Source organism: Alligator sinensis, unplaced genomic scaffold (genome assembly GCF_000455745.1).
Source record: "Alligator sinensis unplaced genomic scaffold, ASM45574v1 scaffold353_1, whole genome shotgun sequence".
NCBI classification, from domain to species: Eukaryota; Metazoa; Chordata; order Crocodylia; family Alligatoridae; genus Alligator; species Alligator sinensis.
This window is the reverse complement of record NW_005842075.1, coordinates 2,185,542-2,198,816: the sequence shown is the minus strand read 5'-3', so window position 1 is coordinate 2,198,816 and position 13,275 is coordinate 2,185,542. Positions and strand designations below refer to the sequence as shown.

Genomic DNA, 13,275 nt, shown 5'->3' with positions numbered 1-13,275 from the left:
ATGTTTCGAACCTGATGGTTAGCTCACTAGTTTTTATTTATGTTTTATTATATTTCTATGTTCATTTGTCTGGTTATAGAAACACACTTAAAATATACACACAGACACACACACACATATGCATCTATGTACATGTATATACACATACAAGCATACGCATATACGCCCATGCATATATATATGTATATATGCACACACACATACATGCATACACGTATACGCCCATGCATACATACACACACACATACACGGATACACATATATGCCCATATATACACATACACCCCTCCACCCACGCACCCCCCGTCCAAGCAGGCGGCGGCCCGGCCTCAGGCGCCCCCGGCCCGGCCCGGCCCACCCTTCCCTCCCTGGCAGCCTGAGGCCGCGGCCACGCTGGGCCGGCTGCCTCAAGCTGGGTATCCAGGGCTCCTACTTCTGCTCTCAGGTGAGCCCGCCCCGCGGCGGCCGCATCCTGGTGGAGGCCGGGCCTGGGTCCCCTCCTCTCCCCGCCGGGGCCGAGGCCGAGCCGGCCCGAGCAGCACGTGGGGCGCGGGGACCCTGAGGCGGGGCTGGGCCGTCTCGGGCTGCATGGACTCGCCCCCGCGGCCCAGTAGCGTGGTGGGCCCCCGGGAGCGCTGGCCCTCTCTTTTCACCTGGGCTTGGCCCGCAGAAACGTGGCAGAACAGGTTTGAGGAGACCTGGGCAAGAGCAGGGCTACCGGCCTCCCTTCATTTTGGGCACCACGTGTGCGCCCTCCTGGGGTCTTCCAGGAGGCTGTGGCACCCGGTGCCCGAGGCAGTGGTGTCTGCTGCACCCCCACAGCGCCGACTGACTCCCAAGTTCTGCAGCCTGACTTGCCCTGGCTGGGTGTATTGGGAGATAGGGGCAGCAGGAGGCCCTTGCAGAGGGAGGGAGTGGTTTTTATTTTTGACAGGGCTGGATATGGAGACCTGAGGCAGGGGCTATTGCTTACCAAAGCTGGAGACCCTCTGAGTTAGTCTGTAAGGTTCCCCCGCCCCCTTGTCTCCTGCCTGCAGGTTTCACTGAGGAAGTCACTCTAATTCATGTCTTACAGATGCTCCCAGTACCTGGGGCTGTGACTTTTTTTTCCCCACCAGGATGCCACAGCACCTTTCAAGGGCGCTGTGTAATGCCAAGCAACCATAGCACTTTGAGGTGCGGTAACATCTCCATGCAATTCACGAGATAAGCCTAGAGATTTTAAATAGGAATCCATAGTTTTTAAAAACATCCTGCCCTGCCGTGCCTTTTGGAGCTCTTTGCAACAGAAGAATTCCTCTATTATTTTTCTGTAGTCAAAGTCAAAAAACAGATGAAAATTAAGAGCTGACATCTTCCAAGGAGTGCCTCAAGTCTAAAAAGAGTTGAGAACCGCTGGTCTGTGGGATGTGCCTGCACCTCTTACAGGTCTGCAATGTTCCACCTTCATGCAGACAGGCTAACTGTAATGTAATATACAGTATTCTACATGTCTCAGCTTTATAGTCCTCTCAATATATTGCTGATGGTTGAAAGTGGCGCACACAGATTAAATTGTTTTAAATGCCTTTCTGTCTCTGGGATGCACAAAGTAGACTTGTTGCTTTGAAAATAAAACTCATCTGTTTTGTTAGTTGTACTTATCAAATAAGAGTTCTTGAAATATTGTTGGCTCTCTTTTTTTTAAAAATCCCCTAATGTATAATATCCAAATATTTTACTAAATTAACTAAAGTTTGAGTGTTTCTTGCCTATAAACCAGTAGAGAGCATTTAAAGTAGTGGCCCTTAATCTGTCTTTCACGTGCAGCATTGCTTGTGGCCATAGGGATACTGGCTTAAAGGGGAGCAAAATTTGATGCATGTTACTTAGTATTGTTGACTGTGACGCATCAAAGTTTGGGGACCACTGATTTAAACAGTATCTGTAGGCCTTGGGTATACTGTCTTACTACCAGAACTAAAATGTGCTTAGCTCTGGTTTAGAAACCTCTCTCCCCTGTTCTGGTTTGAAAAATGTAAAGTGCACAATAAAATACACTGTCTAATTGCAGAAGCCCTCTGTTTGTTGAATGCCCATTTAAACAAGTGAGGAAATGCTTATTTGATGCATAATTAACTGTTGGAATTAAATGTTGAAAGAATATTTCAAGGTAAATTCAGCAGATTGGGGGAAAAAAAGTAAACATGAGGACAGCAAAAACATTCAGTTACATGAGATTCATGTGCCTTACATGTAGAAGTTCTGTTTCTGAACATAAACCAACCATTAGCTGCTTGGGGTTCCGGAGAAACTTCCCATGTACGCAGGTTATTTTATAAGCATCCACTACATATGTCTTTGGGGAAATTCTGGTAATACCTGCAAGGTTTCTTTTCTCTTCTAGATCTTCAGACTAGGGTAGGAGGATTCTTATCTATTATACTTGGAAATCTTGTATTGGATTACTGGTGTCTGGTTGTAAGTTGCAAGGAAGTTATTCGAAATGGTTATTCAACAGAGTGGCTTAATAGATAGAGCACTGGGCTGGGAGACTTTTTTGTTTTCAGCTTTGTCACTGGGAAACCTGCTTATTCTTTCTGCGCCTCAACTTTACGATATGTAAAACAGGGATAGTGGTAACTACTTCATTTGTAAGATGCTTTAAGTAAAATGCTTCATAAGAAAGCTAGGTTATACTAAAAGTTAGACTGCAAGATTTACCAAAACTTGCAACAGTTTTTTTTGTTGACAGTATTGCAAATATTTTTCTTACCCTTTTCACTGAATGTCTGCAAACATCTACATTATGAACAAATAAAACATTTGGTAATTATTTCAGTGTTCCATTTGCATGCTCAGGACAGACATACTAGATATATGAACTGGCTGAAAGTCAGTAATGGAAATGCTAACTTTGTTCGTTTCTGAAACTGCTTCGAAGTTGTCACCTCTTTGAGATGAATGAAAAGAACTTCACACCGTTGTTTCATTTCTGTCTGCAGACCCAGATGACAAAACTCTAGTGATTTACCTTTTGAATGTTACCGTCATGCCTTTAGCCATCTTTATATGGAGGTAACATTCAAAAGGTAAATCACTAGAGTTTTGTCATTTGACGTCTGCAGACAAAAATGAAACTATGTGAAGTTTCCCCCGTTTATCTCAATCACGCTGAACAAGTTACTGAAAAGTAGGTGAGGGTAAGGCTTTATTTACTGGATGCCAGGTGCTGCCTGTGTGTGTGCTTCTCATTGAAATAGGGGTAAGCTACAGAGAGCGAAATCATAGAATGGCTGATGTATGGTAAAGCCTCACCCTCCTCTTTGTGGTAACTTTGTGTGTCTATGCCCTTAGATTTAAAAGAAAACACACTAAAGAGAAATATTGAATGTATGCATTTCATTACTCACAATCCTGGATGTTAGTATTTACCCTTGGCATTCCATGTTTCTTGATACAGGAATCTACATATGATTTTATGAAATTATAAGTCATTTCAACAAGTGCATAAAATATAAACAGCACAAATAATTTAAGCAAGAAGCTAAGATTGTGCACCATTTAGGCTGGAAAACTAAATGTAGAATAATAAGGGGATACAATTTCATTTGTCCTAGTGTTTTCTGTGGGTGCCCATAGTCATAGTATTAAATTGCAGTTTCTAATTAAATGATATCTGGAGAACCAAGTCTCATGTGGACTTCTGTCACCTTCATTCCTCCTTTTAATAAAGGGTGCTTGTAATTTTTTTCCTTCCTCTGTTCTCAAAAAGAAGACAGCTCAGTGGTGTGCCCTTAAAAATGGCTACCACGAAGGTAATTTGACCTTTGAACTTTCATTCCATGGTCTTAAGTTTGGCAACCAAAACGTTTTAGTTTCTTGGTCTTCTGCACTTTGAGCTGGGCATGTCTGACATGAGTACAGTTGGCTGAGAGAAGCATGGAGATGTGACTGATGTAACTGGTCCAGTCCCATCCATGACTTTGAAGATTAGTATCAGGGTCTGGAACTGGCAAGGAATACAGTAAGGGTTGATTGGGGTTGGAGTACAGAGATGTGTACTCAAAAGTTTGCTAGGAGCCTCTGTGGTTGCTTCTGTCTTTAGTCTGAGATAGAGTAAGATTCAAGATTTCTCCACTGAAGGATGTTCTCTGTTAGTCAATGTGATGTGAATCCTGGGCGTCCTGTTTGACTTCATTTAGCTTAGCTAATAAAGTGCACTTGGTACCAAATAACTTCTTCCACCTCCAGTTGAGGAAACCTACACTCATTCTCTCAGAGGCAGAGCATATGCCACAATGATGCATACATATGTCAGCTTGTGATCAAATTACTGGATCTCACTGTATCTTGGAAGGCAGGTAGAAGTAATGTAGAAGCTCAGCAGCTTACCTTGAGCATGCTGTTTCAACACTCAGGATGAATTCAGGCATCTGAAACCTTCCTTCCTATATGGATACACACCCATGTGTGCACTGCATATAAAAATATCTAATATATGGAACAGTGTATATGACTGTATATTACTTGACTTATAATTCAGTTTGTATAATCTTATGAACAGCTGGATAGTATGTATTTAGGAGAAATGAGAGGATAATGGTAGACCTCTACTTCTTGCCCTTATTCTGGACCGTCTCTTAAGTTAAATAATATTAAAAAATATACAGGAACTAACAAGAGGCCCATTTCATCCTTTTCCCTCCTCCTCTTTCCTGTTCCCCCATATTCTGTATATTTTATCAAAGTGCCAGTTTCCTTAGAACATAAGCACTGGACTGCATTTGGGTTTATCCTCCTTTGCTGTTCTGTAATCAGGTGCTGATTCTGTACTTGTCCTCTCCTTCAAATGCATGGAGCCCTTCTGTTAGAAATGAAAAATGATGTATGTACTTGATTCGGTACAATGAGATCCATTTGCAAGCCCAGTCGAGCTTTAGATTGTAAGCTTCTTGAGACAAGAGACCTGCCTTTCTTTACTATGCAGAAAGCACCATAAATATCGGTGGCACTGAATAAATGACTGTTTATTGTTGAAGCAAAAAAGGTGTTGCAGTCATTCCTCTTTGTAAGAGAAACAAATTCTTTAAAGAGAACATCCAGTTACTGTTTGATACTCAAATGGCTGTGCAAATTTGAAAGATTGCACTTGTCTTTGCTCACTATGAAATCTTTGAATTTATTAATACTAAGAATCACCTGCCTAGTAGGGGTGTGCGAAACGGGCCCTCTTTGATTCAGATTCAGCCCAGATCAGGGACAGTGATTTGATTCCTTGATTTGGACTGTCCCTGATTCTATTTAGCTGAATCTGAAGATTCAATGCTGATTTGGAGAATCAGCGATTCAGACAGACACAGCTTTAAATGTTTTTTCTATATACCTCGAGGTACCAGTGCGGCTCATGAAGGCTGCAATGGTAGGATGGATGGTGTGTCCCAGAGGAGTGCGGGCAGGGGGCCCCCACATGCTGGGTGGTGAACCCGGAACTGGACCGGAAGTACTTCTGGTCCACTTCTGGGTCTGCCAGGGAGCACACTTGGGGGGCCTGCTGTGCCCCCCCACCCCCCCGGCTTGTCAGTTGGCTGTGGGGGGGGGGGGGGCGACCCCAGGTGCCCCCCTAGACACAGGAAGCACCAGTTGCCGAGCCGTGAGGGCCCCCCGCACATTCTCTGGTGGACTTGGAAGTGGACTGGAAGTGCTTCTGGTCTACTTCCGTGTCTGCTGCTGAGCGCACTGGGGAGCCCCCTGTGCTTCTGTGGGACACTCCATGCGCCCCAGCATCGCAGCATTCACAGGCTGTCTGGTACCTTGAGGTATGTAGAAAAAACATTTAAAGCTGTGTCTATGTCCAAATCTCCGAATCTTTCCAAATCTCTCCAAATCAATTTGGAGGGTTCTGATTCGATTTGGATTCGGAGATTCAGCCACCGAATCGGGCTGAATCTCCGTTGAATCGAATCAGCGACTGAAGCTTCGCACAGCCCTGTTGCCTAGCTCAGTGAACCCACATGGGGAGTTACAGAGTTAGACGCAATCTCTCCCTCAAAGTTTGAGCTAAGGGCCAGACCTGAAAGGGTACAGAGGCTGTTCTGTGTTAGAGCAGGATCAGGCCCGGAAATTAATAAAACAAACTAAGAATAGTGATCAGATGTCTTCTCATGTGCATCCATTTTGATCTAATTAACAGCTAGGTAGTAAATACTTGGGAAAAATTAAAGGATAATTGTAGAACTCCACTTCTTGCCCTTACTTGGGTACTTTTTGTAGGACCTGATCCCACAAATCCCCAGTTGTGAGAAGAGTGTAGCTGAAATTTCCCTGCCAACTGATGTAGTCCTTCATACCAGTTTACCATTCTCAAAAGAGCGCTTTCATCTTTCCATGCGTTTGCAAGGAACTGGGCACAATGTGCCTCCAGTCCCATGTACTATAATTCAGTTGTTAGGAAAAGGTCATAATTTTATCTCAAAACTAAAAGTTTTGAAACCTTATAGTCTTTATGAGACTTCTTTATTTACAAATATGAATGTTTAAGGCTAAGCTTTGGTTTGGGGGTGTTTTTAAATGTTCAGTCTTAGTTGGAAAATGTTTGGTTTCATGATTGCATAATACAAGATGGAAAAAAAATTAACCCCCCCAGCTAAACAAAAACTCCATAACTTTCAGATTAGTCCAAGAGAATGACCACTCCTAGAAGACATTTGTTAAGATTATTATTAGCTTTAAAAATAGGGTTGCTAACTATCATGCAGTAAAGCTGCATAGTAGCATTAAATAGACACTTTCTTTCCCTTGTCATTGGCAAGTTCCTACCTTTACGCATGAATTCATTCTAAAAGTTATGCAGTCATATATGGCAGACAAATCTTAGTCATGCTGCCTTTCAGATTTGAATAGGCAAAAATGTGCTGCTTATATTATTGATCTCAGAGTAATTTACATTGTACTTGCCTTGGTCTTCCCACCTGGTCTGGGATGTCTGAGGTCTCCAATTAAAGAGTTGCATAACCCCTGATAAAAGTGTTTGCCAAGTCTTCTAGTAGGACTCTGGTGCCAAGTAACTTCTCCCTGAGGAGTTAAGTTGTTCCTATAGATTTAGTGGTGGTTTGTGCTGGTGATTTGTAGGATCAAAGTTTAAACACGTTAATTAGTCAGTAGTCTCATTTGCTGGGATAACAAATTCTGTTTTGTTTTTTTTAATAATAAACTGTGTTTTATTTGCACCATGAGAAAATCTCTCAGTTTTTCACTTGTAAAATGGAGCAAATAGTGCTTCCCTGCCTCACTGGGGTGTTGTAAGGATAAATAGCAGGAGAATGCAATGTTCTCAGGTACTGAAGTAAGGGGTGCCATACAAATATGATAAAAGCATTTGGTAGCCACTGCTTATTGAATTGGTCAGTGGCCACATAGTAGAACTTGTTTTACAGCTTTTCCAGTGAAGCAGCAATAAAAAGTTTGTAATGGAGTGTTCAATAGGAGTCATTGTTTTTACTGTCCATTGTACTATCCATGTGCTAGAAAATGCTTTCAGTTGTGAAGCGGATTCTGCTACAATACATTGCAATGTCAGCATTCCACTCAGCAGATGTTGGGCTGGCTCCCTAAGGTAGAATCCACTTGGATTGATTCATGGAAACTGTTTTCCTGCAAGGAAAATAACCTTATAGTTTTAACATTGATTTTATCATTGGTTACCTTTTTGGGTTCAAGTGAAATTAAATGCATTGCTCCTAAGAAGTATTAAGTTGAACCATGTTTAAATGTGGAATTGCTGTTAGGGATGCACTGATAAAGATTTTCTTGGCTGATACAGATAGCCAATGATCAACCATATCAGCTGATGCTGATCTGATAACTGATGTTTAGTAATAGTGCAAGGCATTTTAAACTAGTGACACAAACCTTTTTTTTGTGTGTGCTTGTTTTGCATTTAGAACAACACCCCCCCTTCCCCCCCCATGAGGAAGGCAGTGATTTATTCCTATGCACATCTCACCCTTGCCCATGGCTCCTACCTGCAGCCCTGCTCCTCGCACAGCCCATGCTGCCATCCCCGGCAGTGTGGACCCTTGTGCAGACAGCGGGCATATTTGAAGCCCCAGATCACATTGCCGCCTCAGCGCTGGTGGGCCCTGCACAGCTGAGCTTCCATGGCCGCTGGGGAGAAGCTGCTTTTGCAAAAGCGCCTGGTGCCCGGTGAAGCGAAATGTCCCTCATGCAGCGCCTTACCTTGCTCACATGCAGCCCCAGTGCTCAGGCCCCTGCTGCACATGTGACGTTGCCATGGCAGCGGCAATAGCAGCAGATGCCAGTAACAGTCCTGAAGTTGCTGAGCATGACACCCTGTGACTGCTCCCCGGTACCTCCTTCCCCTCCTGCTGCTCACCCGGGCCTGTAGTCAGCTGTGGGCTCTGGCCAGCGGTGGGGTGCAGGATCAGGACTATGCTTGCCAGGGTGCTCTGGGCACGTGCTCATAATTATTGGCTACAGCGATTGTGGTTTTTTTTTTTAAAAAAAAGCCCATAGCTGCTAATGTTGTTTCTGCTTTTATTGGTGTTGATCCAAGAGCCAGCCGATATATTGCTGCACCCCTAATTGCTGTAGTGGTTTCTAGGTACTTTGAAGCAAAACATTTTATGTTAATTGTGAAGGGGGTCCATCAACTTAAAATCTCTTCTTTTTTCCCCCTTTGTTGCTGTTATGGTTATAAAAGATTATTGTGACCAAGAGTTACTTCACTATTTTGGACGTGTGCCGTTTTGGTTTGTTTTTTCTATTTAATGTTAAAATGCATCCTATATTTTTCCTAGGTCTTCTCTACTTACCCAACTGAATGTGCATCTGTTTATACTATAATGACAACTATGAATCATTAAATGCGGTTAAAAAAGAACAGGAAAGTTAAATGAAGAGTCTCAGTAAAAGACTGGAGCGCTTTGATCAGATTGGTTAATCCAGAAAAATTAACAGGGCCAGAGAGAGGGAAAGAACAGCTTCTTTGTATGCATTGGTGAGGGATTGATGAGCAGTGGGGTCACTGTTTTGTAGGGAATGTGGGTTGTTTCTTAGGTAAGGCAGTAGAAATAGAGGCATTAGTGGTGCCTAACGGCAAAGGGAAGCCAAGACTGCAGGACTAAAATTTGCACCCTGGAAAGGATTAGGACAGAAAGAGCACAAGCTGTTTGTAAGGTAATTTTAGTCTGTGGGACTTAAATTCTAGTGCAGTAGGTATCAACCTTTTTTCGTTTGTGGACCCCTAAAAAATTTTGAATGGCGATGGAGACCCCTTTGAATTGTAAGTTTGGTTACTCATATACTTTTGATTAATCATAGTCATCATTCTTGGACCCCTTAGACATAATCTGTGGACCTCCAGGGGTCTGCAGACCACAGGTTGAAAACCACTGTTCTAGAGCATTAGCCAGCAACTTTTTGGAACTGCCCGCTAGAATAACATGGCTTGGGTCCAAGTGTTGGGGCTGGTTTTCAGACCCAGCAACTTTCTCAACAGCTTTTCCTTGCTGTTGCTTCTGCCCATCCCACAGCTGTAGAATGGCACAGCTTCCAGTTGCTCTGCCCCGATGCAGCTGAAGCTTCCAGGCTCTGTTGGGCTGGTTACGGTGGCTCTGTGAGATGAATATTGCTGACCTGTTCCAGAGCAAGGGCTCATTTCTTCCCTTTTCTTATTCCCTTTCCATCCTAGGAAGCAGTTTCTAGCCCTGCAGATCCCAGTACAGATTTCCTTCACTTTATGCTGTACATACATTCCTGAAAAATGGCACATAACTGGAATTCGCATAAAGGGAACCTGCTTTACACAGGGTGCTGGTGAATATTTAGTTGGTGTGAAGAGAGGGTGGTGAAGGCTTCACTGATGGGGACCAGGAAGAGGGGTAGGAGATAAGCTAGTGGGATGCTTATAAGTCATAATGGGGATAGCAACTACAGAAACACGTGTTGCAGACAATGAGCAAGGAGCACAGATCCACACAGGAGACTATATTTTGGTGCGCATCACTCCCACAATACACTGCACAGAGTAGCTGACTGTGGGCTTCCATCACACCGATCACATAAGAGTGAATTTACCTTGCATGTACAGTAAAAGTTCTGTTAACTGGCATCTTACAAGCTGGCATGCTCAATTAACTGGCATGCCGGTTTGTAAGATAAAGTGAAACCGGAAGTGCCCACCGTGGCACTTCTGGTTTCTCCGAGCCCAAATGGCCTGGGGCAGAGCAGCCTGCGCTGCTGAGCCCCCATGGCCTGGGGGCATAACAGGTTGTGTGGGGCCCATCTCCCTGTACCGCAGGGCAGCGAAGCCATGGGAGGGGTGGAGGGACGCCCCAGACACGGAGGGCGAAGCAGTGGCCCAGGCTGCTCAATTAACTGGCATATTTTGTTGTCTGGGATCCCCCATTCCCAGGGGATCAGATAATAGAGCTTTTAATGTAATGCATTTTTTGTATAAAAAGGGTCATTGCATAAGAGTGAATTAGCACATACTGAACCCGCATAAAGCAAGGGAAACCTATATATCTGGCCTGAGTCAGGCCTAGTCTTTAATCTTTTTTTTTTTTTTTTTTTTTAGAACAGAGTATTGACATGTGACAATAACATGACTAGTAAGATAAATCCATTATTGGCTGCAGGAGACATGACTTTTCGCTTTGTACATCATAATGTTTGAGTTGTACGTAACTTTTGCCACAACTATTACTCTTGTGTAGTTTTGCTTCTGCCTTGTAAACATAATTCTGAGCGGAGGGCATATTGAAGGATCAAGCTAAGTTGTTACCATGACACTTTCATAGATTTCATAGACATCAGGGCTGGAAGGGACCTCGGAAGATCATCGAGTCCAGCCCCCTGCCCAAAGGGCAGGAAGTCAGCTGGGGTCATAGGATCCCAGCAAGATAAGCATCCAGTTTCATCTTGAAGGTGTTCAATGAAGGCGCTTGAACCACCTCCGGTGGCAGGCTGTTCCAGACCTTGGGGGCTCGGACAGTAAAGAAGTTCTTCCTTATGTCCAGCCTGAAACGATCTTGAAGTAGTTTGTGACCATTCATTTGCTTGCTGAAAAATAAATTGTATTGTCTGTGTTCATTTTAAAATATAAAAATGGACATGGGGGGGAAAAAAGGTGTTTTGCCTTTAAGGTGATGCATATCTAGGATTACATTATTACAATTGGTTGGGGCATAACACTTGTACAACAGGCATGTTGTTCAGCTGTATTATAGCAGATGGGTTTGGTGCATTTATACATGGACTTGAGTCGGTCACTGGATATGTCCAGTTGTTTAAGTTGATGATGATTCAGCAGTAGCACTAGACTCTCCTTATAAAGGAAAATGGTTTGCTATTTGCTTTTTTTTCTTCCTTCCTCAGAAATTTCAGCTGTTGCTATAAATTAGTGAAATTATCCCCCTCCAGAGAATCACTGTTTAATTTATTGGGACATTTTGGTTATATTTAGTCTCTCATCTATGAGAACAAGAAGTTTCTTCATTAGCACTTTAAATTAGTGGTACCCAATCAATGCTGGCTTGTGGGCAGCAGTGCTAAGCAAGTAATGCTACAGACAACATCATGCTTCATTGTCTTTGCCAACTTCAGTTTTAACTTTCTAATTGCCTGTGGCCACAGGTGGTGTTGGAGGGGTCCCATGGGCAATGTCACCTGAGCCATGGATTAGTGACCACTGCCTTTAGGGTTCCTCTTCAACACCTTGTTGAGCCAAGCTACTATTTCCCTCACTCTGTTTTTTTCTTCTTAATTTATTGTTTGTCCCCAAATCTCTACCCCCTACTCTGGTCTCATCCATTTTCTTTTCTTTCTAACAATTGCTGGATGCTCCCTGACTCAATACTGATGCATCGTCTTGCTTATTTCCTCCTGTGAACTTCTCCATTCAGTGTTCTTACGTTTTCCTCCCTCTTCTTTCCATTCACAGACTTCTCCCATGCACAGCCTCCACTTGCTGTTCAAGCTCACTTCACTGTCTTTCCATTCGTTTTTTTTCCATTTCCTATTTACATTCTGTCTTATACTTGCACATGAGCATTTAGTTTTCAGTTTACACACATGCATTCATGCCAGTTAAACCAGTCTAACTGTCTGTATAGAGAGGTGTTCCCAGAACAGGCAGGTCAGAGCAGGTGGAGGAAGTGACTTAACCTTCTGCTTTTCAGGCCATAGGACTATGGTGCAGTATATGTTCTCAGGCATAGTTTCCATACGCTTCTATATTAGGGATGTAAATAGTTAAAAAAAATTATTTTTATACCTTTACTGCTTACTGTTTAGTAACCTCTAGCAGGGACAGCCCTGGCCCCCTTATGTCTTAACTGTGCTCCTGGTGCTGTGCAGGCCCCAGGCTACTGGTGGGGTAGGAGATGGCGGGTGCAGCTGAGCCACCCACCATGGGGCACTGCCCAGCTGCAGAGCCATGGCTTTCCCTCACCCCCACAGGTAGGGGCTGGGGCCAGGGCTGTGCACATCTCCTGTGCCTAGATTGTGCTGCTTTGGGGAGGGGGGAGGGGCATGATGGCACAGCAGGGATCCTGGGGGCAGCATTAGGGCTGCAACAGCAGTCTTCCAGGCTGGAGCTGCTGTGCTGCCACCCCTCAAGAACCCCCTGAGGCTGCGCTCACTGTGCGAGGGGCTGGCAGTGATCCTTCAGATCCAGCACTGCCTGCTCTAGTTGCCATAAAGCCTCCTCGGGCCAAGACAGCTGCATGCTCAACCCCCTTCAGGCCCCGCATGGTCCTAGTGCCATGGACAGGATGGGGAAGGACACAATGTGCCTGGTGGAGTCCACCCTGCTGGGACTGGACCCCGTTTTCCCTCTGGAGGAGCTGGGGAGGTCCTGGCCTGGCAGCGTGGAAGAGCCTTCCAGGTCTGGGCTGCAGCAGCAGGCACAAGTGCAGCAGGAGGTATAGGGAGCCTGTCGCCCTGCCTGGGCCCCACTGCTGCAGGGGCTTGGGCAGACCACTGTGGGGCTGGGAGTCTTGCTGCTGTGGTGGGAAGGCCCCATCTGACACCTGTGGGGGCCTGGCATGGGAAATACCATGACCACAATGGTGGTAGGGGAAGTACCCCAACTGAGGTAATACAGTTAAAGTGGCACTGTGCAGGGGTGCACCGATAGAGATTTTTTTGGTCGATACCGATGGCAGGGGTGTGTGCAGTGGTAGGAGCGGTCCTGTGCCTCACCCGGCTGAGCGGTGCCTGCCCCCACGCCCTGCCCCACTCCCTCCCTCACTGTGAGGGCCTTGATCTGTG

General features: G+C 44.7%; 1 protein-coding gene across 1 annotated transcript in view; it reads left to right on the top strand.

The window, feature by feature from the left end:
• Positions 1-262: 262 nt before the first annotated feature.
• METAP1 (methionyl aminopeptidase 1) overlaps positions 263-13,275 on the top strand; it is a 44,667-nt gene continuing 31,654 nt past the window's right edge. Inside the window, exon 1 of the mRNA XM_025204261.1 lies at positions 263-445. Within this exon, the coding sequence (XP_025060046.1) occupies positions 263-445 (183 nt within the window). The remainder of the gene's footprint in view (positions 446-13,275) is intronic.